Genomic DNA, 27,545 nt, shown 5'->3' on the forward strand with positions numbered 1-27,545 from the left:
GTAGGCCCAAGCTTTGCAAACTCGAGTCGGGGCCCCTCCCACGCCGCTGTCTCAGGTCTCCCTCTGCAGAGCGCGGGGTACTCCTGCCCCGCCCCCACCCTCGCCCCCACCCTCGCCCCCACCCTCGCCCCCACCCTCGCCCCCACCCTCGCCCCCACCCTCACCCCTTCTTGGGCCTTTTCCTGTGTGGCGGAAGTCCCCGATCACGTGACGAGGCGCGCCGCTCGGCGCATGGGCCGCGCTACACGGCCGCTCAGGGAGCTGAGGGTATAGCGTTTTCGCCTATAGACTTTCTCGGGCGCAGGCCCACACCACCTCAGCAGCCTGGCCGGCAGTCCTCTTTTCCCAGGTTTTGGCGTTTAGACAACCCACCTGAGTCCTCGGCCTTGTCCCACACAGCAAGGTACAAGGGACCGGACGTCTGCCTCCTCAGCAGCGCAGCGCACAAGCTTCCTGTCACCCCGGCGCCCACGATCAGCACCCGCGCCATGGCGAGAGGGAGCCGCGATCCGCGCTGAGTCTCCGCGGCGGGGCCGGTCGGCCCGGGCTTTGTGGAAAGGCGGCCGAACGGGCGCTAGCGCTCTTTGGTTCCGTGCTCCCTGCGCCAACCTGGGCCCTGAGCTGTCCCTCCGGCCGGCCTGCAGGGGGCGGAGAGGAGGCGGCCGGAGCTGAGAGGCCCCTCCGTCCTTGACGAGCAAACCTGGGGCTGCGGAGAACCGGGGCTGCCTGTCTCCTCGCTTTGGGGGCCGGGTATATCCAGAGAAGTTCCACATTCCAGCCTGCCCGTCGCCCAGAAAAGCCTGGAAATGGTGTGGGCTATTGTTGGGAGAACCCGCGTCGCAACAGAGCTTACGTTGACCACAGCAGAGAACCAGCTTAACCTATCTACTGCGATAACTCCCATGCCTGTTGGGATTTTTGCTATTTTACTATTCTACATTTGAAAGTGGGAAGAAGAATCACCAGCGATACCACGGGCAGCCTTTCCTCTAATTCTTGAACGGCCACTATTAGCATAATAGAAACATCTTTTGGAATCTGGGAGACATTTTTCTTAGACCTGGGACTTTATGTAACCTTCCTGAACCTCAGTTTCACCACCTGGGAAATGGGAACAATAACGTATACCTTTCAAACTTGTAAAGATTAAAGACAGTTGATTCATCAGAAAATTCCAAATTACTCTTCAATAAGTTGTATGTCAGAACGCATTCCATATGTTCTAAGGAATATAAAGATGAACAAGAGAAGGATTGGTGCCATTGCCATTGTTTTTTTCCTCCTCCTAACATTGTGCTGGAAGTTCTCAATGAAACAACAAAAGGCAATGATAATATTGAACTATTAAAAAACAAATAATTAAGTTACGCTGACTTGCAGATGAATTATTACCTGGAAAACTAAGAAACCGAATAAGTATCAGAACCAATAAGAAAATTGACAATGGTAGCCAATTATAATGGAAACATTTAAAAATCAGAATATTTACTTCATGTCCACATCATGAAAAAAATTACCATGTATCAAATGGGTGATGAATTAATACTAGATGTATCTAATAAAAGAACTAGAAGAAAATGTAGACGGGCATATATGACTAAGAAGACATTTTTAAGCATAAAAATGAAAGATGGAATTGAACAGAAAAACAATACGTAATCATTTACAACTTGTGTGTTATAAAATACACAAAACAAAATACAAATAGTAAATTTCTGAAAGGTGTATGAAAGATTAAAGTTAATATTATTTAAAAACATTATTCAAAGTCTTAAAGACACAAATGACAAAAGCCAAAAGGAAAATGTGTATATATTGGATAGAGTTCTTGAATAAAAAGAAATACGTAAGTCCAATAAGCATGTGTTTAATTTTTTATATTCAAATACAAATTAAAATGAGGTACTATTTTTCGTTTGTTGAGTTTTTTGTTTTTTCTTTCTTGAGACAGGGTCTTGTGTCACTCAGGCAAGAGTGCAGTGGCACGATCAGGGCTCACTGCAGCCTTGACCTCTTAGGCTCAAGCGATTCTCCTGCCTCAGCCACCTGAGTAGCTGGGACTACAGGTGCCCACCGCCACGTGTGGCTAATTTTGTGGGTGTGTGTACTTTATGTAGAGATAAGGTTTTGCCATGTTCCCCGGGTTAGGAATTACTTTTGTAAATGTAAAAATGTCTTTTTTTCAGGGATACAGCAAAATACACAATGGTATATTACTGATGGAAGTGTACTAGACAAATTTTTCATAATACGGTCTGATACTATGTCAAAAGCCTTAAAAATATGCCGTTTAAAGCAGAATTTATCTTGGGGAAATAGTGTACCATTATACATTGAAGTTTATGATTTTTCTGAAATTAAAAGTTCAGATTTCTCTGAAATTAAAAGCTTAATGTGATTCATAACCATAGCCCTAAAATCTCAAAATCGTCAATCTGGAAAGTACATTTGCAGTAATCTATTTCAACTGTCTTCTGCCACCATTTTATACATGTTAATACACTAAGTTCAAGTGAGTTTGCCCAAGTTACCTATCATCTCAATGGTGAAGCAAGGGCAGGCCTTCATGGTCTTCTGAATCTGCTCTCCTGCTCTTTTCCATCCTTTCCAGCTTCCTCATTTCTATTAATAATTTGATCATCATGGACAATGAGACTTGAAACTTCATAATTATCTTCTATAGCTTCTTTTTTCTCATCCTTGGTACCTATCAGTCCTCAGGTCTTTTTGACCATTTCTCCATTGTCTCTTGAATCATCGAGTCACATCAGATTGTACAACAGAAATGTTGCTCAAATTCCATTTCCACCAGCAATGGCAGAAAACAGTGAACAGAATATGGTAAAGTTGGAACTTTTTCTTCACTGCACTCTGCCCACTGTGAACATTTAACGTTTCAGAGAGTAATTGCCAAAAAATGAATTCACTACTTGAGTTCAAGCCATTAGGTTTTTTTTTAAGCCAGTCAAATTTAGCAGTGGAGGGTTGTATACCAACTTTAGTGACACTAATGTTAGTAAATTCTGATAACCCCACTACCATCAGACCAGTTCAGGCCATCAGTTCTTACTGGAATTATTACCGTAGCTTTCTAACTAGTCTTCCTACTTCCCAGTTCTGCACCCAGCTTCTAGATAAGTCATTACTATCCCCAAAAACTTTCTGTAGCTCTCAGTTTCATACAGAATTAAGTTCCATTCATTAATTTGGCATAAAAAATGTTCAATAATATATTCTCATCCTACAGTTATCGCTTACGTTTGTATCTTCATTTGTTCTGTGCTATGGCTAAACTGAATTTCTTTCTTTTCCTTGAACACATCCTCAGATTGTCCACTTATGTATGGCAGAAGAAAACCTTTACTTACGCTGTTCTCTGTGTATACAGCATCCTTTTTGCTTGCATCTCCTGCAGTTGTGAATTTGCATTAATCTTTCACTGTCTTTTTTCTTTCTCCCTATGATCATACGCTCTTTCAAAAACAGTTATCCAGAATTTTAGATTGCTGTGGTCATCAAATGGAAATAGCCATTGTGGTTTGCAATTTCTCATTACGTCCCAACCTCCAGAATGGGTAACATCTGATTTCACAGTTAATAGCATAATGGGTCCTTGGTTGACTACTTGGCAGTAGTGCAGCTTTCTGGAAAGGTAAGAATGACTAGATGACCTAGAATGACTAGGTCACCTAGGATTGCAAGATAGGTGAGACAGCCCCCATGTCTAATATTTATTTTTTCCTAATCACCTTGACCTTTTCCCTTGACTTTTTTCCTATTCTTGATCTTTTCAAGGCTGACTCCTTGAATACTTCATTCAAATCAGCTTAAAAGCCACCTAAAAGAGGTCTTCTCTAACCACTTGACCTAAAATAGTCACCCAGTGACTCCCTATTCCATTAAATGATGGAAAAATGAATGCTTTATTTTCTTCATCTCAATCCCTTTTAGAAGTAATCTCGCTTTTTTACCTGTTTACTTATTTATTATTTATTGTTTGTCTCCTACTAGAATTTAAGCACCAACAGGGTAGAAATTTTGTCATATTCAACACAGTTTCCCTGGCAACTAGAATCAAAGTTAGAATTCTCAGAGACTATGAGGGTTCACTATCTGTTTGCTGGAAAATATACAAGACTTTTGAGGATAATACTTAAATGAAGATAGACCGGATGGTAATTCAGCTGGATAATGATCAGTGACGTTGAACTTTTTCATGTGTTCATTGGCCGCGTATATGTCTTCTTTTGAGACCTAACAATACTTTTAAGACTGTTGCTTCTATATTTGAACTCCTTTAAGTCATTATAGACTGCATAGTCACTACTTGTTACTGTTATTACAATAACTGCCAGAGAGAAAAATAAATCTACTTCAGACTTTTAAGGAAGTTTCATATCTTAATAATTTTAATTGCTTTTTAATGGACACTAGCGGGAAACTATCACTGACAACTTCTGTAGTGGTTTTCTCATTTTTGTCAAGATGTGAATGTATTTGGATTAACATATGGGAAAGGGGCTTGGAAAAAAATAGGAAGCTGAATTTAATATTGCCTTGAGCTAAATGTTCTCTTTTTATTTTTTTTTTGGTATAATATGCTTTTTCTTAGCTTTCCTATGACTCTACTTAGCAACTTTTGCTAAAAGAAAAACAATATATGACTACTTTGAAGACACATACATTGGACACTTAAAATCCACAAAAGCAGAGAGGTATGATATAATACTTTTCATTGTTGTGTGTTGTACCTAGAGTCAAACTAATCATTTTAATGGCAGAAGCTAAAGAAACATAATTCTCAAGCCATCTTTTAGGAAATTATATTGTAGTTATGGATTAATGTTATTAATATTACAGATATTTGATATCTTCATATTTTGTTTAAGTACTTTTGCTAAATGGGTGATAGCTTTTAAAAATCATTATTTAAAATTCTGGTAACCTCCAGTTTTAGTGCTGTGGTACAAAACTACACTTTTTACTCACTTTCATCTTTGGCTGCCTTATGAAAGTTTGCCTCTTAGCAGAGCAAACACCAGTGATTTGCTCCATGGAATAGTATCTCACCAGGCAGCCAGCATGGATGGAAAATTATGGCAAGTAACTTAAATTGAAGTAATAATGATTACCTGCTCCATTAGGTACAAGGTTTACAGGCCAAGATAATATTTTAATCTAGTAGTGGTGATTACTTCTATGATATCTTGCATGAACTTAATAAATAGCAAACCATTTTATCCAAATTATTATTTCAACATGTAAGTATTAGAAAAATTATTGATGAGATATTTTACATTATCTTTTTTTGTAAACCTTCAAAATCCACAGTTTATTTTACATGTATAAAAGATCTTAATTCTGGAGCTAAATTTGTGTTAGACACACTTGAGGTGTTTTTAGAGTTCATAAAATTTACACCTACAAGAGTAGTTTCACATACCTAAATTGAAACATATTTAAAAGTTTCAGTAACTGAATTGACTATAAATAAATCATTTTCTCCTATATTTGCATCTACTATGACAAAATTATTTATCTTTTTTAGAAAAATTGATTAGACTTTGAAGTAAAAGCATATCAACTTAAAAACTCTATCTCTCCAAGTTAAGTATATTTAAATAGCTCATGTCAACTTAAAATTATTAATATCAAATTCCAGTTTGAGTTGCAAAGAAACTCTAAATTTATTAATATCAACTATTTTTCTTGTAGTTTTGTAGCCAATTTATATAAATGCTGTTGTTTAGAATTAAAATCAGCATATTGATTCATGTTAGAAAAATGTGTAAATCATTATTATTGAATTGCATTATGGAAAGTTTTCATTTCAACATAAAGTCTAGTAGCAGTTTATTAAGGTAATAAATGAGCTTTTCCATTCAGCATGATATGGATGAAAAAACATGTCATCCTGCGATTTTCTTGTTTTCAGTTATGGGATATTTGACAAGTATTGCTTTTGTTTCAAGACAATCTTGAATTTGGATTAACAATACAGAAAATATTATAAAAATTTAAAGTTGTGTTTAATAGAAAAGTATTTTACACTGCTTTAGCTTTCATATTAAAATTGATTTAGCTAAAATAAAATATTCAGTTTATCACTGGCCACATTTCAAGTGCTCAATGGCCACATTCTAGACTTTAGTGAACTTTTTCACTAGTTGCTTTGTATGGTTGATGAGTCACTGCAAATAATAAAGTTAATTTCATTCAGTTTAAACATTTCCCATTGGTGGCTATTAGGAGTACCACAACTATATATCAAAGGCTTATCCTTCTGTGTTTTCTTTGTACAAAAATATTAAAATTTGGGTAAATATTTGAGGCTATAAATTGGGCAGTCAAAACCTACATGCCTGGAACAGTCCAGATTATGCCTATTTTCCCAAGATAATTATTAATAGAATTTTATTTTAAAAGGTATCTTGTTTCAGATGATAGTCTATACATTGCTTCTAGATATAATGCAAAGCATCTTAAAACCTCAGCTAGGAAGCAAGCAGTGTGTAGTAAGCTACAATATCAGTTAATACATTGTACAGACAGAGAAAATATTCCTTCCCAAGCTATTTCCATATACTTATCTGAGACAGCCCATGAGGAGAGAGAACTGAGTAGACTTGCTGCCTGCTGAGCACTTTTCCAAAAATACAACCAAAGAGGAATATCTAAATGTGATTCCAAACGTTATAAAGTTTTTCCTTGTGCAGTTAAATTAGCAGCTCTTGCTCTTCTCTTTGGTAGAAGATATTGGTAATGCTGTTTTAAACTTTGCTGTTGCCTTCAATGAAAATCACAGATATTATAGAAAATATAAATACTTGGACCAAAGGAGAGAAGTGTAGCTTCTGTAAATTAATGTTTTCAGTTAGAAAGTGTTTTTTTAAAAATGAATACACTTTAAAACTTTCAGATTTACATAATTTTTTTCAAGCTATCAGTGCACTGGAAACTGGACTAATAAATATATAAGAAAGACATATCAAGTATGTGCATGTAAATTATGTCCCTAAATTGCTTGTAATTTATTCTCTTGAGTAAGGAGGATTGTTACATATTAATGTCAGCTATATGACAGATATTACACTAATACATCATATTACATTGATCAGATTTAAGTTTTATAACAATCCTGAGAAGTAGGTATTAGTTGCATTTTGTAGGCAGGGAAACTGATGATCAGAGAGGTTAAGTAATCTGCTTTAAGTCACCTAGCTAATGAGTGGTGGAACTAGGGGTTTTATAATCCTTAAATCATGTCCTTCTGAGTGTAGTGCTTGGCTTATTGTACAAGGCTCATAAGATTAGTAAGTCATGCTTTTTGGGGTAGAATCTGGATGGCAGCCTCTGTGAGTACCTGGTTTATTGTTTTAAGAAAAAACTTAAGAGTTCTGCCTTCCTAGAATTTAGGAGACTCAAAAATCACCTATCTGTAAAAAAAATAAAATGAGTTGCTGAATGAAAGTTATCCAAGCTTCCAAATCTCCCCATTCTTTCCCCTCCCCCCTAAAAAAACAATTAAACATACATTAAATAAATGTTAGGCTGGTAATAATATTACGTCATTAATTCACGCATCAATTAATTTGTAATACATGATAAAGCTCTCAGAATTGGGCTGAGCAATACTATAATGGAGACTTCTAAGAGGGAATTTATCTACAAAATAGGGTAGCCAGAAAAGCATGGACTTTGAAATTAAGCAGTCCTGAATCTGAATTCTGACTGCCAGTTATACATTTTATGGTTTTAACCAAGTTATTTAATTCTTCAAAGCCTCTGTTTTCTCACCTGAAAACAGTAATATTTCCTACCTCACAGAATTATTTGCTGCAGTTTTATAAATGGTATTATTTGCTGCAATTTTAACTGTACAAACATCTCCCTTTTATATATAGGTCCCAAATGTGGTATCTTTTCACAATAATGTATTTTATCCGAATTCTTGGAATTACTCATGGTGTCTTTCAAAATCAAAGATCTGTGAACCCTGAAGCAGATATGAATATTTTAAGTTGTTAGAAAATAAATCTGGACTGCTGAAATAACAGAGAATGCTACTCTTCAAATTTGGAATTTTAAGTTAATAGATTTACAGTCAAATGTACATGTCTCTATGTTAATGTTTCTCATCTACTATTCTATAGCTTAGTTTCTCCTCCAGCCTTATTCTATCTTTGTAATGAAAAATGTGTAACTATATTCATACTTTCACATATTTGAAATATATATTCATATATATGAAGGTATGAATATATACCTCCTTCTCTTCTATATATTTATAAATATAGAAATTTCAGATATAAGATTAGATATACACATAGACATGCAAACATTTATGGATGCATGTATATTTTTAAATTGTATATGGGTGGGTAGGTAAAAGTATGAGAGACTACTAGTTAAAAAAAGAAAATATTCTTGAGATATCTCTTTGAGGGTAGGGGTTTGTTTGTTTGTTTGTTTGTTTGTTTGTTTTATTCTTTCAATCCCTAGTATATAAAACTGCTGCTCAGTAGGTGTTTTACAAATATTTATTACCTGAATGAATCAGTAAATTAGTGAAAATAAAAATAGATAGGCTTGAGGTTGAGAGAGAATCCCAAGGTTCATTATCACATAATGCGTTAGAAATGGTAAACCATTCAACTTAATTGGATAACAATTTTATGCTAAAAGATTTGCTTTTTCTTTATCTAGAGCCAGATTATTTCCTACTGGGGCTACCCTGATGAAGAATATGATATTGTAACCGAAGATGGTTATATCCTTGGCCTTTATAGAATTCCTTATGGGAGGACAGACAATAATAAAAATCTAGGTAATATTCAATTGAAGATGGATTGGTGACTATCTGGGACCTGAAGTTCTTAATTGCTCCAATTGACGGAGAACGTAGGACAAGAAAAGCATCTTAAGATTAAGTGAATAGTTAACTTCCCATGTATCTTCCCGCATGCTACAAGAAGAGTCACACAAGAAGATACACCAGCCTTCTGGTCACAGAGAGGTTGTGATGGAACACAAGCTGTTCTTCCCAGGTTTCCTTTGTGGATCACTTTGCTCTTACATGTTGATTCTCTAGAATTTTCTTTTTCTGATGAGAAATTAGAAATGCTCTGAAACACAATAACATTATTATGCTCTAGGTTTTGAAGAAAAGCTGGTACAAATTTCCTTCTTTGTCTTTGTGATTCTATCCTCTAGAAATAGCAGAGAGATGAGGTTGGTAGCAGCCTTAGGGCTCTTTATTCCAACAGTAAGTACATTTGAATCATCAGAGTGTGGTGCAAAATACACTAGAATTTGTTAGGAGATCTGGGTTGTAATCCTAGATCTGCCACTTACTAGTAGAATATGTAATGGATTACTTTTGCCTATTCATATAATTACCCAAATAAAAGCCAAGTATTTTTTTTTCTCCTTAGCTTTTCTTCCTGAAAGAATGTTTCTTTCAGAAGGAAACAGGATGTGAAACAAATAGAATGTTTCTTATATTATAGGGCATCCTCTCAAGTTATTTTGAACATTAAAATACACTTCAGAGAGGATATTAATTTGAAACAACCTCAATTAACATAATTTTGCATATTTATAAAGGTTATACCCAGTAGCAGAAAATCTTAACATAGATTTTATATAATAATAGTAATTATCCCCCAAGCTATGACCTCATTTTACAAGTACTGTATTAAAGATTTAAAGATAATTTTAAAACACAGCAAGTGCCTTAGAGTGCTCTAAAGGCAGAGCCTGAGAGAGGGGTTCAGGTACATGTGACTGATTGATGAAATACTGTCAGGAGGCAGTAACATGGAAATTAGGATAAAGTAGGGTAAAGAGTTAAGGAATAATATAATATGACTCAGCTTGGGGCTAGCTAAAAAATGATCTCAGAGGAGTTCAAGGTTCCCATAAAAATTACACTACAGAGGTGGTCCCACCTTGAGATCAGAGAGCCAGCTTTTTGCCTTCCCAAATCAGTTAATCATTGCCTGAAGGCTACCCCTAGAAGGAGGTGTTGTCTTTTAGGTGAGGCAGTTCCAATTTGGCCATGGGCAATTCTACAGAGAAAGGAGCAATAGTAAACCCTTAAAAAGCAACACTAGGGCCATAACTAGTATTCATAAATGTCCTCCTCCACTGTCCATTCTAGATTTCTCTACCTCTCAGGTAGCCTGCCTGATGAGCAATAGTAAACCCTTAAAAAAGCAACCTAAGGCCATAACTAGTACTTATAAATGTCCTCCTCCACCATCTATTCTAGCTTTCTCTGCCTCTCAGATAGCCTGCCTGATAGGGTAAGCCAGGCCTTCATCCCTAGGGGCTAACATTTTCATATCAGATGATAGTTGTACTTGTTCATGTACAGTTAAAACCGGGCATAGAAGTAGGAAAAGATGACTCAGTGGATCACCTGAAGAGCAAATGTATTTCTCCCTTTCCTCATTTTGTATCAGCAGACCTACTTCCTTATGATGATCAGGGTCAACAAACTTCCTGGTCTTCAGTAATGAAGAGCCCAAAGTGACCAGGCAGTGGTCATAGCCTTGTTTGTTAGGATGCTTACAGTGCCTTGGTGGAAGCATTTTCTCTCTGGAGACCAGGGCCTCTAGATATGTAGAGGCTAAAATTGTAAGAACAGATCCCTAAATGGGTTACTAGGAGTGATGGCAAGCTCTTGTTCCTCAGACTTCTGGATTCTGCTTATTGGGGAATCACTAATATATTCTCACCATTTTTAAAAGATGTACAATAAATCCTGAAGGATAGTGCCCATACTTACAGGGTGTCATCTCCCAGCTGGATTTTTCCCAGCTGGCTTTTACTGAGCATTCAAGGGCTTGTTTCATTTTTCTATCAGGTTGGCAGCCTCTTGATGGGAGTTATATGGTAGGACCAGTAGATACCATGGCCATGTGCCAATGGATGTGTCAACTTTGCTACGTAATTGATCCCTGATTTAAAATGTGTTACTTAAAATGTGTATGAGTGCTTGAATTACTATAAAATTTTGATTATTTTTTCTCAGTAAAATGTACATATTTAAGTGTGATGTGACCTAATTGCTCACTTGGTTATTTGAAAGACATCCATTAGTGAACTGTATTAAACAGCTCTGTCATACAATGGGATTAAATCTTAATAACTTACCCCACTTATGAAAACAATTTTTAAAAATCTTTAAACTGTCATGTACTAAAAGTTTGAATTTCAGATAAGATATTTTCATATAGATAACTACAAAATTTATAAAGAACTTTCTACATTTTTTTTTCAGCTCAGAGGGTTGTTGTATACTTGCAACATGGTTTGCTTATATCTGCCAGCAGCTGGATTTCCAATCTTCCCAACAATAGTCTGGGCTTCATTCTGGCAGATGCTGGTTATGATGTGTGGATGGGAAATAGCAGAGGAAATACCTGGTCCAGGAAACACTTGTACCTAGAAACGAATTCCAAAGAATTCTGGGCTTTCAGGTACAAATAAAATGAAGTAACATTTCATTTTATAAGTGTATACAAATTTTTCATTTTGAATGCAATAAAATAAAATTTAGGTCTTACTCTATTCACAATTTAGGACTTTCCATAGACTATTAAAATTTATGTGAATTTTTGCTTGAAAATTAAAGAGTACTTGTGTGATTTTGAGTTTGTTTCTTACGTTTCAGCAATAATCTTTATTTCTTACTTAGTACCTTACTGACCAAGCCCATCCTTCCTTTAACTACTCTTCTACTCTATAACTCATATATTTTGTCTACCCTACTCTATTTTTCATATACAAACACCCTCTTTATAAGACTGAGTTGTGATTTTATTTCCTTGAGTTTGAGTTCCCACAGAAGTCTCTATTCAGAAGATACATTATACCATATAACTTCCTTATTAATAACTAGAGTAGAAAATTGCCTTTATTCATTTATCTATTCATTATTTTCAAATACTAACATAACATTAGTAGAAAGTGCTATTTTTATTTTCCTCTTTCTTTTGTAGTTTTGACGAGATGGCAAAATATGACCTTCCAGCCTCTATTGATTTCATTGTGAAGCAAACCAGACAAGAGGAAATATTTTATGTAGGCCATTCACAGGGTACTACTATTGGTATGCCAAGAAAGATTATTGCAAATATCCCTTAATTTCTTTTTTAAGGTTGTGCATATACTTCTTAAAGTTGTAGATAAGCTTCTAGACCTGTAAGTAAAACAAAAACTGTGAGACAAACAGTACGGCAGAATGCCCTGGAATCTTACATGCTGCTTTGATCCCCCATGGAGTCTTCTCTAGTCACAAAGAATTGATTGTAAAGACAAGGTTGGTTGTGGTTTTGTTTGTTTCAAATTGTATAAAAGTTGGATATCTATGTTATTTAAGATCAAAGTGAGATTGCCACTATTATTTGTTCTACAAATAGAACTTTCACATTATTTTTCCTTTTAAAAATGTAGCATAGGATTTTATGAGTGGAAAAGATGAAAAAGCTATGTATGTTTTTGCATTTAGGACTGATCAAACTTAAGAAATGAACAAAAATCAGGAAATTCTTTCTATATTTAAAGATGACTAGAAAAGAACTTTAATCAGAACTCTAATGCCTAATACATTAACAACTTTACTTTCGAAAATAAATGACCTATGACCTAACATAATTCTCTTGCATGGTACTGTAAACCTCTTTACCCACTTTGCAGGGAGAAAAAGCCATCTTATAATGAAGCTAATATTAAGTAAGTCATTTCTAAGCTGAAGACTATAATTTTCTTATAGAAATAATCCACTTCTTACTAGAAAAAGCATGTTGAGTAACAATCTAATCCCATTTTGTATAGATCTTTTCTCTGACATGTATTAACCATATATGTGACTTTTAGTCCAAATTCTCATCAACTATTCAATTATCTAAAACCAGGAATGCCTGAAAACGTAGAAATAAGAGAAAAAATGAGTAATGAGTGTTGGAGCTTGTTGTCTTATTATATGATATATAATTCTTTGGTTGTTTGGCTTCTCAGAACCTGACCTAAATAAATAGATAATAAATAAATAAATAACCAATCAGAATATTGATGTGTAAGTAGATAGCTTGATAAGATGGCAAAGGGAAAAAATGACTATTTTTCACATTAATGCCTCTAAATTGCCAATAAAATAAGATGCTTTGTATCCTCTGTATAAGAAGATAAGGAGTTTTAAAATATATTGAAGATAAATATTAAAACGATGGGACATTTATTAAGCCTGTCACCTAAATTATAAGATTCATCTGTCTGAAAATTTCACATATTTCATTTTCACCATTGGAAGTTACAAAAATTTTCAATATTGCTCCAAATTTTAAACTATGGTGTTACATGTCTGATTTATTGCTAAATTATCATTCTTTATGGTCTATACATTTTAGAAACCCAAATTACAGCATTATATTATGATCAATATAATGTTATATACTGGGTGATTTAAAAATGTTTGATAAGTGAATTAAGAAATAAGTTAATTGTTCAGAAACTATTTTTGAACTTACTCTTATTCTCCTTGGTGTCATCTCTTACATGCTAGTAATTGCTTAAGAATAGCTTACTAATTTATATCTTATTTTATTTTAGGTTTCATAACATTTTCTACTATACCAAAGATAGCTGAAAGAATCAAAATATTTTTTGCTTTAGCACCAGTTTTTTCCACAAAGTACTTAAAAAGTCCTTTAATTAGAATGACATAAAAATGGAAGTCAATAGTCATGGTATGTTCTACCTTTATTTTATGTCATTGATAACCCAAATTGATAATTTTATGCTTTCAAATAAGGGATCTTGACTATACGTAGACAACCACAAGTATGAATTGAAATTTTTGGTTTCATTTACACTAGATTCTTGCTTTTGTTTCTGCAAAGGAATACAATTTTACTTATTATAACTTTAGAACCTCACTGTGAGAAGTAAACCAGTGGCCAAACCATCTCCACACCCTACTTCTAAGTTTTTTCCTTTATTTAAAATTTTCAAACTACTGTGAAATAATTTATTTGGTTTTATACATAGTGAATTGCCACAACATTTCTTTAGCACTTATCGTGGTCATCCAAATGTGAATAAAATAAATTTATTTTACAGGCTTTTTCTGGCAACAAAGACTTCTTGTCTAAAACCTCATTTAAAAAATTCATTGGTTCAAAGCTCTGTCCACTACAAATTTTTGATAAGATTTGCTGCAATATCTTGTTTATGATGTTTGGATATGACCCAAAAAACTTAAATATGGTAAGAACAAGTTGTATTTGAAATATATATATTTTCCAATATTTGGAAAGTATAATAATAATAGTGCTTGTGTTATACCTTCTGTCATTTTGTGTTTCATCCACATACACTAGTAGTCAGATTCTTAGCCTATCTGATTTTATGACTACACCAACATTGTACAACTAACTTGCATTAACATGCTGGTATTATTTTACTCCATATTTGTCTTGCTGTCTGTAAATATTCGAGAACAGCTGATGTGGTGGGTATCTTTATTGACCTTTGCTATTGGGTATTAGTTTCCTGAGACTTCTAAGATTTAGGTACTCTTCTATTCATTTGTTACCTGTAACTCCATAACTCCTCCTCCTGGTTCCTAACACTCCTTCCTATCCTTGTTGATCCTTCCATAATTAGAATTAGTGCCTGCCAATTATCTTTAAGTTTCTAGCTTTTATCAATACTCTTGGAGTGGGAAACTATTGTGGTACTCAAGGTACTATTACCAAAACCTTTGGATTGATTGTGTATAGGTTCTCTTAAGAATATAGGCATTCATTCTAAGTATTTTTCATCACATTAAATTAAACATCCAGATTTGGCAGAAGCAAATGTGCCATTTGGACTAGAGGTTGGTTCTTGTACCTGGACCTTTTAAGAGCTTCTCAAAGAGAGCCAACATAGACATTCAAAGAAAGACAGGTATTCTCTTAATTCCCAAACACATTTTTATGCCACAAGGACATGTTTGTTGACTTTGCTGATTTTGTTCAACCTTACCTTATTTTTAGAATGCTATAAGAAACTCAGTTCTCATCTTTTCCACCCATAAAGATATGAGCAATGTACCTTCTGCCAGAGAAGGCAGAAAGGATTACTTTCACATTCCCTTTTTTTCATATTTTTCTGTTCATCTAGTGCTAAGCCCCTACTATGAGAGGCCTGGAAGAATCATAAATACAATGTTTATTTTTACTTATCCACTCACTCTATGTTTTAGGTAGTATATTTGGCCAATTCTATATTTTTTGTAATTATAATGTGATGTCTCTGAGAACTCTTTTGTGTATAAATTATTAGAAAAGCTTGTTTATACTCTCGTTTTCTAGCCTTCAAAACTGTGGCATTTCTTCTGCAACGGAAGTTGACAGTGTTGTAGATTGTAATATGACTGTGTCTTAATTTAGCTGGAATTGTAGGAAGTTGGAAGTAGAAAATTTTCACACACAGTGTGTTTGGAAATAGTTAATTGTGAAACTGTGGTTCAGCTTGAATCAGTCTCTTGAGCCTAGCAAGATCTGTGGAGGAAGTAGGGTCTGGCTTAAAATTATTTGCTTAGAGCCAGTATGAAAAACCAAAAGATAATCTGGTAGTTTGTAAAAAGGCAGTGAGTGGAATCTGACCGATGTCACTCAGGTGTGGAAAACCACCCAGAGAATTGAAAGCAAGTCATGAGAACTGAAAGCAAGTCACGATGCAAGAAAAAACAGATGATAAAAAGGCTCACAATGTGACTTGGAAAATGTATCATCAAACAACCAAAGTTTTGACCTTGTCCAAGTGTTACAATTTTTTGGTGATGATTTACAAAAAGAAATTCTAACTCTTATGAAGGGAAATGAGCCTGAGATATCTGAGTGCAGCTGTCAAGGGTGTGTGGTTATTATTTAGGTCCCTTTCAGGGAATGGATTCCTTCTTATCTTTCTGATAAAGGTGAAGTAGAGACTCTGGTAAACATTTCAGATTGCTCACAAATAGGCCTGACAGGTGTTTATGAAAGCTACTGTGCACTTCTTCATCCAGAAGGATGAACAGAACAATGTGATTTGGGTTGTATAAGCCTTTGACCTACATTAAGGTAAACAGTAGTGACCCATGATGGAAGGAATATCTGGAGTGTACCAGAAAACTAAGCATTATATTGGAGCTTATTTCAAACACAGAGAAGAATTATAATTAAAGGACATAATAAATACCTGAGTTTTAATTATAGAATGTTTCTGTTAAAAGTTTATGTACAGGCTATTTAAAATTGTTCAGTCAGAACTTTATTTTTGACAGTTTCAAGTAGCCTGAATGGCAATGAAAACAAAAGAAATTTTCTCTCTTTTTATTGAGGTACAACTGACAAACAAATACATTGTGAAATAATTTCCACAATCAAGTTTAACACATCTATCACCTCACATAGTCACCTTTTTGGTGACAGTGCTTAAGATCTATTCTCTTAACAAATTTCAAGTATACAGTACAGTATTATTAGCTAGTCACCATGCTGTACGTTAAATCCTCAAAATGTATTTACTATATAACTGAAAGTTTATACCCTTTGACCACCATGTCCCCATTTTTCCCACCTGCCAGACCATGGCAACCACCCATTTTACTCTGTTTCTATGAGCTCACTCTTTTATTTATTTATTTATTTAAGATTCTACACAGGAGTAATACCGTACAGTACTTGTCTTTCTATATTTGGCTTATTTAACTTACCAGTACCCTCCAGGTTCATCTATGCTGTCACAAATGGCAGAATTTTTTCTTTTCTATGGTTGATTAATATTCCACAGTGTGTATGTATGTATATATATACACATACCTTTATATCTACATACATATATATACACACACACATATATATATACATCTTCAATCTGATGAGTCAATTTTTATGGGTTTTTTTGTTCTTATTGTTCCTCAAAGATATTTTAAAGCTTGTCTTTTATGTCTTCAGTTATCGTATTAACAATATTTTCATTTGACAATCTTTGCCTTTTAATTGAATTACGGTATTTAGTAAATTTATTTTTATATAATTATTAAGATTAGATTTGTGGCTATCATCTTGCTATATGCTTTTTGTTTGTCCTATCTGGTATTCTTTTTATTTCACATTTCTTGACTACTTTTGTGTTTCTGCAATACTTTTTAATACTTTATTTTATCTTCTCTTATTTTGTTACTGCTCTAAGAAATATTTTTTATTATTCTCTTAGAAATTATAAAATGTATCATTTATTATTACTTATGTTAAGTTTGTGTTTATATCCACATCCTAAATAATGCAAAAACTTTATACTGGTTTAACTGGGGTTCACCGTTTGGGATACACTGAGTTTCTTTCATCAAACTTAAACATTCTCACCCATTACCATTTCAATTCTTTTTCTTTATTATTATTATTATTATTATTATTATTATTATACTTTAAGTTTTAGGGTACATGTGCACAATGTACAGGTTAGTTACCTATGTATACATGTGCCATGCTGGTGTGCTGTACCCATTAACTCGTCATTTAGCATTAGGTATATCTCCTAATGCTATCCCTCCCCCCTCCCCCCACCCCACAACAGTCCCCAGAGTGTGATGTTCCCCTTCCTGGGTCCGTGTGTTCTCATTGTTCAATTCCCATCTGTGAGTGAGAACATGCGGTGTTTGGTTTTTTGTTCTTGTGATAGTTTACTGAGAATGATGATTTCCAATTTCACCCATGTCCCTACAAAGGACATGAACTCATCATTTTTTATGGCTGCATAGTATTCCATGGTGTATATGTGCCACATTTTCTTAATCCAGTCCATCATTGTTGGACATTTGGGTTGGTTCCAAGTCTTTGCTATTGTGAATAGTGCCTCAATAAACATACGTGTGCATGTGTCTTTATAGCAGCATGATTTATAGTCCTTTGGGTATATACCCAGTAATGGGATGGCTGGGTCAAATGGTATTTCTAGTTCTAGATCCCTGAGGAATCACCACACTGATTTCCACAATGGTTGAACTCGTTTACAGTCCCACCAACAGTGTAAAAGTGTTCCTGTTTCTCCGCATCCTCTCCAGCACCTGTTGTTTCCTGACTTTTTAATAATTGCCATTCTAACTGGCATGAGATGGTATCTCATTGTGGTTTTGATTTGCATTTCTCCGATGGCCAGTGATGATGAGCATTTTCTCATGTGTTTTTTGGCTGCATAAATGTCTTCTTTTGAGAAGTGTCTGTTCATATCCTTCACCCACTTGTTGATGGGGTTGTTTGTTTTTTTCTTGTAAATTTGTTTAAGTTCTTTGTAGATTCTGGATATTAGCCCTTTGTCAGATGAGTAGGTTGTGAAAATTTTCTCCCATTTTGTAGGTTGCCTGTTCACTCTCATGGTAGTTTCTTTTGCTGTGCAGAAGCTCTTTAATTAGATCCCATTTGTCAATTTTGGCTTTTGTTGCCATTGCTTTTGGTGTTTTAGACATGAAGTCCTTGCCCATGCCTATGTTCTGAATGGTAATGCCTAGGTTTTCTTCTAGGGTTTTTATGGTTTTAGGTCTAACATTTAAGTCTCTAATCCATCTTGAATTAATTTTTGTATAAGGTGTAAGGAAGGGATCCAGTTTCAGCTTTCTGTATACGGCTAGCCAGTTTTCCCAGCACCATTTATTAAATAGGGAATCCTTTCCCCATTGCTTGTTTTTCTCAGGTTCGTCAAAGATCAGATAGTTGTAGATATGCAGCGTTATTTCTGAGGGCTCTGTTCTGTTCCATTGATCTATATCTCTGTTTTGGTACCAGTATCATGCTGTTTTGGTTACTGTAGCCTTGTAGTATAGTTTGAAGTCAGGTAGTGTGATGCCTCCAGCTTTGTTCTTTTGGCTTAGGATTAACTTGGCCATGCGGGCTCTTTTTTGGTTCCATATGAACTTTAAAGTAGTTTTTTCCAATTCTGTGAAGAAAGTCATTGGTAGCTTGATGCGGATGGCATTGAATCTATAAATTACCTTGGGAAGTATGGCCATTTTCACAATATTGATTCTTCCTACCCATGAGCATGGAATGTTCGTCCATTTGTTTGTATCCTCTTTTATTTCATTGAGCAGTGGTTTGTAGTTCTCCTTGAAGAGGTCCTTCACGTCCCTTGTAAGTTGGATTCCTAGGTATTTTATTCTCTTTGAAGCAGTTGTGAATGGGAGTTCACTCATGATTTGGCTCTCTGTTTGTCTGTTATTGGTGTATAAGAATGCTTGTGATTTTTGTACGTTGATTTTGTATCCTGAGACTTTGCTGAAGTTGCTTATCAGCTGAAGGAGATTTTGGGCTGAGACAATGGGGTTTTCTAGATATACAATCATGTCATCTGCAAACAGGGACAATTTGACTTCCTCTTTTCCTAATTGAATACCCTTGATTTCCTTCTCCTGCCTAATTGCCCTGGCCAGAACTTCCAACCCTATGTTGAATAGGAGTGGTGAGAGAGGGCATCCCTGTCTTGTGCCAGTTTTCAAAGGGAATGCTTCCAGTTTTTGCCCATTCAGTATGATATTGGCTGTGGGTTTGTCATAGCTAGCTCTTATTATTTTGAGATACGTCCCATCAATACCTAATTTATTGAGAGTTTTTAGCATGAAGCGTTGTTGAATTTTGTCAAAGGCCTTTTCTGCATCTATTGAGATAATCATGTGGTTTTTGTCTTTGGTTCTGTTTATATGCTGGATTACATTTATTGATTTGCATATATTGAACCAGCCTTGCATCCCAGGGATGAAGCCCACTTGATCATGGTGGATAAGCTTTTTGATGTGCTGCTGGATTCGGTTTGCCAGTATTTTATTGAGGATTTTTGCATCAATGTTCATCAAGGATATTGGTCTAAAATTCTCTTTTTGGTTGTGTCTCTGCCCGGCTTTGGTATGAGGATGATGCTGGCCTCATAAAATGAGTTAGGGAGGATTCCCTCTTTTTCTATTGATTGGAATAGTTTCAGAAGGAATGGTACCAGTTCCTCCTTGTACCTCTGGTAGAATTCGGCTGTGAATCCATCTGGTCCTGGACTCTTTTTGGTTGGTAAGCTATTGATTATTGCCACAATTTCAGAGCCTGTTATTGGTCTATTCAGAGATTCAACTTCTTCCTTGTTTAGTCTTGGGAGAGTGTATGTGTCGAGGAATTTATCCATTTCTTCTAGATTTTCTAGTTTATTTGTGTAGAGGTGTTTATAGTATTCTCTGATGGTAGTTTGTATTTCTGTGGGATCGGTGAATGCCCACAAGAGAAAGCAGGAAAGATCCAAAACTGACACCCTGACATCACAATTAAAAGAACTAGAAAAGGAAGAGCAAACACATTCAAAAGCTAGCAGAAGGCAAGAAATAACTAAAATCAGAGCAGAACTGAAGGAAATAGAGAAAAAAAAAAACCCTTCAAAAAATTCATGAATCCAGGAGCTGGTTTTTTGAAAGGATCAACAAAATTCATAGACGGCTAGCAAGACTAATAAAGAAAAAAAGAGAGAAGAATCAAATAGATGCAATAAAAAATGATAAAGGGGATATCAATTCTTTTTCGTCTTTCAAATATTGGACCACCTGACAGTGGCCAACATCTTTCTTTGCTCTATTTTGTTTTATTTTTTCTTTGCACTTAAGTTTGAATATTTTATATAGGCTTGAATTTGAGTTCAATAATCCTGTCTTTTGCTGTGTATAGTCTGCTTTTAAATCCATCTAATAAAGTTTAGATATTGTATTTTTATTTTGAGTGTCCATATAAAATAAATAATTTATTTATATATATAACATATATATTATATATAATTATATATTTTTATATAATTTATATATATTATTATATATAATTTATTTTATATATAAAATATATAAAATAAAGAATTTATTTTATATATAAAATATATAAAATAAAGAATTTATTTTATATATAAAAATATATAAAATAAAGAATTTATTTTATATATTTTTAAAAAATAAAAAATTTATTTTGAGTGACTATAAAATAAATTCTAATTATGTGTTAAAATATTCTACCTTCATGACCATTTTAAACTTTAAAAAATATTTTATTTAACATATTAATCATACTTTATTTTAAAGCTTTTACTAACTCTAATGTTTGCAGCATCTCTGCATCTGCTTTTGCTGATTGTTTTATGTGCTAATTGTTGGCTGTGTTTTCCTGTTTCACTCTGTGACTAGGATTGATTGCAGGGGACTGTGAATAGTGCGCTGCACATTCTCTTGGTTAAATTACTGTCTTAGTACATTTTGTGTTGCTATAATAGAATACCCGAGACTGGGTTATGCATAGTGAACAGAAATGTATTGGTTCACACTTCTGGAGGCTGGGAAGTCCAAGATCAAGGCACTGACATCTGGCAATGGCCTTCTTGCTGTGCCACCACATGGTGAAGGGCATAGGGCAAAGAAGCAACAATGAAGCAAAAGGGAGCCAAACTCACCCTTTTATTTTATTTTATTTTATTTTATTTTGAGACAGAGTTTTGCCCTGTCACCCAAGCTGGAGTGCAGTGGTGCAATCTTGGCTCACTGCAACTTCTGCCTCCCGGGTTCAAGCAATTCTTCTCTCTCAGCCTCCCAAGTAGCTCAGACTACCAACACATGCCACCATGCCTGGCTAATTTTTGTATTTTTAGTAGAGATGGGGTTCACCATATTGGTCAGGCTGGTCTCGAAATCCTGACCTCAGGTGATCCACCCACCTCGGCTTCCCAAACTGCTGGGATTTAATGGCATTAATCCCATCCATGAGGGCAGAGCCTTTACGGCTCAATCACCTCGCAAAGATCCCACCACCTAACACCACCACAATGGCAACCAACAGGAATTTTGGAGGGAACAAACATTCAAACCATGGCAGTTACCCTCTCAAGAGTTTTGCCTCATTTAGCTAATTGTCAGTGCCCATTTTTAGACTTTTTAGGGTTGGCCTTATTTCATTCACTTCTCTTTAATTCAGGAGACTACTTCTCCTGGTAATCTATGGCCTTTAGTCCAACTCCATAGCACCCACACAGACCGATTTCTGTTTCTTCTGCCCAGCAAGACTACCATTCTCTGTTTGGCTCTAATTCCCTGCACCATATTGGAAAATGTCTGCAGGATGAAAGTTGGGATTAATGAAAGATTTGCTTCTTGTATTTTTCTTCTCTTAAGGTTCCTGTCCTCTGGTGGTTGCTTTACAATATCTGTAAACCTGAATAATTTTTTATAGTCTGCATCTGATAACATCAAAAATATTTGTGAGGTTTCTTGAAATTATTTTTTTCATTTTTGCTTGTTCTTACATGATACCTCTGTCTTCATATACTTGCTTTTCTTTGACTGAGTAGGGTTAACTGATTTTGAGAAATTTTTACTAAGAATTGGAATAGTAAGACAGGCCTTTTCTTCTTGTGGAAATAAATCTTGCTTGCTTTTTCAAGGCACCTGAGGTCAGTTTGAGATCAGTACTCTACATGTCTGGTTCACTGAGGTTCCAGGAACTATCTAGGCAATGCAAACATAGATTACAGATTAACATCATGGCTTTACCTTGGGCACTATAGAATTTGAGGCCCTTATGGAGAGTGTTTCTTTTTAAAGTCTTTCAACTTTGACAGGCCTTAGACTTAGATTTTTTGTTTTTTTCAACAAGCTAAGGTCTCAAAATGAAACTTCATATTCTCCTGGACTGACAAATAACCTTAAACAAACTGACTTTGGTTCTTTGCTTGTCTTTGGGGGTTCTTTATTTCTCTCCTCAATTTATTTTTGTAATTTACTTCTATCTTGTTAGTTCTTTAATGCTTTCAAAAGGTGTATGTGTATGTGTGTGTATAGGTGTGTGTCAGTCACATTTGATTGTTTTCAGTAGGGTGAGTGACAGACCAAATAACTTAGAAATTCAATAATAGCTTCTATATTAATTTAAAAATTGTACAATTGAATAAGTACATTTGTAAATTTAATTAAAATATAATTTGATGATTTGTTTATTAATATGATTAATTTAAAATTAAATTTTCTTGAAATAATTTAGTTCAATAAATATTAAAAGATTATGCTCTCTGTGATTCAACTTATATAAAAATGCTTTTTTTTTTTAACCCCTCAGAGTCGTTTGGATGTGTATTTTTCACAAAACCCAGCAGGAACATCTGTTCAAAATATGCTTCATTGGAGTCAGGTATAACTGCTAAAGTGCATTTCCATACAATTTAATTTACGCTACTCATGGTTTACCTCATTATTCTAGGGATCATACCATGGCCATAGAGTAATAAATTTATAAGGATAAAATGAAATTATTATATATTTCTATAATTCCTTATAGTTTATAAAATATTGAGGCTGGGCGCAATGGCTCAGGCCTATAATCCCAGCACTTTGGGAGTCCGAGGCGGGTGGATCACCTGAGGTCAGGAGTTTGAGACTAACCTGGCCAACATGGTGAAACCCCATCTCTACTAAAAATACAAAAATTAGCTAGGTGTGGTGGCACATGCCTGTAATTCCAGTTACTTTGGAGGCTGAGGTGGGAGAATCGCTTGAACCTGGGAGGTGGAGGTTGCAATGAGCCAAGATTGTACTGCTGCACTCCAGCCTGGGTGACAGAGTAAGACTCTGTCTCAATAAATAAATAAATAAATAAATAAATAAATATAAAATGTTAGTATCATAATTTAATTAATTCTCTAAACCTAAGTACTGTTACAGCAATATAAATATCAGTTTTACAAATAAGAAAATGTTACAACAGTAGACTAGGGATTATCTAGGCCATATCCCACAATTGACTTGCCCAATGCTTCAAAGCTATTCCACTTTTAAAAATCTGACTGGAACACAGTTAGTTATCCTAATGCCTACTCTGAAACGCTTTCACTAGACTGCACTTTCTCCTCTGTTAAATTGTCAACTCCTGGAGAACCATGAGAAGTTTTGTTCACTTTTGTATTTCCAAGGCCAACAGTTCTTAGCATATAGTAGATACTCAACTAATATTTGTTCAATTAATGATATTGTTAAAAAAAATCCAGTGTGAATGCAATCTTAATGTTGAAAACCAGGATAACATGGTAGAAAGAACACTTTTCTCAGATCAAAAGACCAGAAATTAAATCCTTTCTCTGGACCTTAGTGGCAGGGTGACATTGAGCATCTCATTTAATCTTCCTGAATCAGTTTCCTTTATTTTTAAAGTGAAATTAATAATTCTCTGATTTAACTAAGAAAAATATTGTAAGAATTGAAAAGGCTAATGATTATGAATGTTCATTAAAGTTAATAAACACTAGGTAACTTTAAAGTATTGTTAAGATATTGGGTAAGGCTTTTTCATTTACAAAAGTTTAAATCTATAATGTAATTGATTAGATATAAATTATTGAAAACATTTATTATAACTTATATTTAGGTAAGATAAGTTATACTTTCTTCTCTGGTGATGGCTAGACTAGAAAAATCTAAACAACCTTTGCAATTATTTATCCATTGTAACAATATTTATTGTACACCTACTATGTCCCTATAATATTCTGTGTTCATGGGCTACATCAGTGAACAAAACAAGAACTCCTGTCATCCTCAAGCTTACACATTATTAGTAGGTATATAGATTATAAACAATAACCATGTCAACTTTAAAAACTATTATAATGTGTTAGAAGGGAATAGAACTGTGGAGAAATTGGGGTAAAAGAGTAGGGAAAAGGTATTAGGCATGCTGGGAAGTGGGTTGTACTTTTGAATAGAAAGGTTAGGCCAGGCTTCAGTGAGATGGTGACATTTGGAACATAGAAACTTAGGAAACGGAGGCAAAAATAAGTAAGACAGGGATCTGCATGTCATTGTAAGGCCTTTGGCATTCACTCTGTGTGAAGTGAGTAGGCACTGCAGATTTTGAGCAGGAAAGTGATATGATATAGTTTACACTTTAAAAAGGAACACATTGGCTGCTATGTTGAGTAGACTATAGTAGGACAGGAGTGAAAGCAGTGAGAAAGTTAGAAAATTACTGCAATCATCCAAATGGGAAATGACGATAGTTTGGACTGATGTGTTGACAGTGGAGGTGGTGAAAATGAATGGAGTCTGAATAAACATATGTATATCATGAACATGCAGGCAACAAGATTTAATGAAGGACCCTATAAGAGGTGAGAGAGAAAGAGAGTCTTGGATGATTCTAAAGTTTCTGACTTATGTAATGAAAAGGTAATATTGCCATTAAAGGAGATAGGGAGGTTTGATGATGAAGGTTTTGGAGGAAAGGTAAAATAAGTTTTAGATATTTAATTGATGATATTGAGTAAGCAGTTGTATATAGGAGCCTAGAATCTAGGAAAGACTTATAAAAGAAGATAAATACTTTGAATATAAATGACATGTAAAGCCAAGACAGTGAGAATACAAAAAGCCAGAGGCAAGAATGCAAATGAAGTGAGTATAGACAGAAGAGCAAGATCCTTTTGAGCAAGGATTGGGTACTGAGATCTGAAAAGATTAACAGGTCAGGTGGCAGAAACTAAGTTGGCTAAACAAAGCTGAAAAGGAACAGAAAGTAAAAATGAAGATCAAGAAATTGTGGTATTCTAGAAGCTAAGTGAAGGAAAGATCTCAAGGATGAGGGAATGAACAACTATGTCAAGTGCTGCCAACAGATAACATGAGAAAGTTCCTCAGAATTGATCAAGGTGTTAGAAATGTCAAGGTCATAAGTAACCTTGGCCAGAAAGTGGTGGTGAGGCTGTGAGTGTAAAGGGGTAAATAAAAAAGTGACTTCTGGGACAAACTCTTGAGCCCTATTGTTTGAAGCATGGTGTTTTAGGCGGGTGTTATCTTAGTCTCAGTGCAAGACACTCAGTGTTGACCTCTGTTGAGCTGAAGATTTGCGGGAGCCTGATGTTACTTCTCCCAAAAGAGGCCCCCCTCTGGGTAGAAAAAGGCCTTGGATATATGTACATTCATGTAAAGACAATGGAATTATTTCTTTAGATTCCCCTGCCCCCATCTCCAACCCCTTCCATTTATTTCCCTATCCAAAGGAAAGGAAGAATGAAGAAGCCCACCTGTATAAATACCAGCAGACCCAGTACAACAGGGGTATATATGCATTGCATGCTTAACTTGCTCAGCTGCCACTGTAATGAACAAATGATATGGTCTTGTTTTTTGTTTCTGTTTCAGCTTTTAAATTCTACTCATTTGAAAGCTTATGACTGGGGCAGTCCTGATCTGAACTTGGTTCATTATAATCAGGTACATAATTCTCTATAAAAACTCTCTACCTTCCTGACTTTTTCAGATAACTTTGCTATAGATCAAGGATCAACTGTAAACCACCAGAGTACAATAACACACTGATTAAGGACCAGCAGGTGAAGATAATGTTTATTTGGATACATATTGTCACATCCAACCAAAGTGGCTTTTCCATGTTTTCTATGTATTTTAACAACAAATAACCCGGATAAGTCCAGAAAAGTTGACAGGCAGTAGAAGAAGTTACTGTCTCTCAAGAGGAAAAATACTGCAGTTTTTATATCCATAGCTTTACACTTGGTTAAATAAGAAATAAAAGGCATAATATATTTATTCACCCTAAAACTAGTTATTCTATTTGGAAAGATGAGAAAACATATATAATAATTAGGAAAAATTAGAAGTAAATGAGAATGTGGTAAAAATTGTGTAAGGACAAAATTATTGAAGTACTAGAACCCATGTCTGTCTGACTCCAAAGTTTATGCTTTTCCTCCATACTTTTCTGTCTCAGCTAAACGCCAGGCTGATGTGATCTGTTCATATAAAAGTCTGATCTTCATATAAAATTTGAAGATCAAATTCAAAGAGATCAGAGTTGACGTGGACTGCGAATACTTATAATTTATTGACAAACATATTGACGGTAATACTGCCACAGAAAATTTGATTTAAAATCTTTCATGTTTTATAAACAGTACTGAAATTACCTCTGTGAAATGTTTGAATATTTTGAATTAGAACAAACTGTCTAGTTTAGATTTATGTATGACTTATTTTCAGGTAAAACTTGTAATGCCTATTCATACTTTCATACCTTTGTCTCAACAGATCCAGTAAGTTGAATCCATTAGATTTGACTTATTTTAAAACAGTATTTAAACTCATCATTTTAAACAATTAGTAATTAAAACCTTCTACTGTATCATCTTCTATGAAAACTATTTTTTCACTCATTTATTTTTAGACAACGTCTCCATTATACAACATGACAAACATGAATGTGGCAACTGCAATTTGGAATGGTGAAAGTGACTTGTTGGCTGACCCTGAAGACGTTAACATTTTACATTCTGAAATCACAAACCATATTTATTATAAAACTATTTCTTGCTACAATCATATAGACTTTTTGTTTGGATTAGATGTCTATGATCAAGTTTACCATAAAATCATTGATATTATCCAAGACAATCTATAAAGAACCATGGCGCTGTGTGTTGAAAGATCTATATCATTCCTAATG

At 34.8% G+C, this 27,545-nt stretch overlaps 2 protein-coding genes across 9 annotated transcripts in view; one reads left to right on the top strand and one right to left on the bottom strand.

The window, feature by feature from the left end:
* The window catches only part of RNLS (renalase, FAD dependent amine oxidase), a 316,262-nt gene extending 312,226 nt beyond the window's left edge, over positions 1-4,036 (bottom strand). For 5 of the 8 annotated variants that reach the window (XM_002820940.5, XM_024254285.3, XM_002820939.6 and 2 more), the window contains exon 1: positions 373-4,036. In XM_002820940.5, coding sequence (XP_002820986.4) covers positions 373-490 — 118 coding nt within the window. In that variant the 5' untranslated portion in view covers positions 491-4,036. Of the gene's footprint in view, positions 1-164 lie in introns of all 8 variants that reach the window. The other 3 variants (XM_063727652.1, XM_054522609.2, XM_063727653.1) reach the window with 1 other exon arrangement.
* Positions 2,815-27,545, top strand: LIPJ (lipase family member J). Its single transcript, XM_024253271.3, is given in 9 exon segments — positions 2,815-2,841; positions 8,707-8,827; positions 11,288-11,486; positions 12,009-12,118; positions 13,618-13,754; positions 14,128-14,274; positions 23,151-23,222; positions 26,225-26,296; positions 27,267-27,545. Coding segments are annotated over 9 exon segments (1,119 nt in total). The 3' UTR covers positions 27,501-27,545.

This window comes from Pongo abelii, chromosome 8 (assembly GCF_028885655.2).
Source record: "Pongo abelii isolate AG06213 chromosome 8, NHGRI_mPonAbe1-v2.0_pri, whole genome shotgun sequence".
Classification (NCBI taxonomy): Eukaryota; Metazoa; Chordata; class Mammalia; order Primates; family Hominidae; genus Pongo; species Pongo abelii.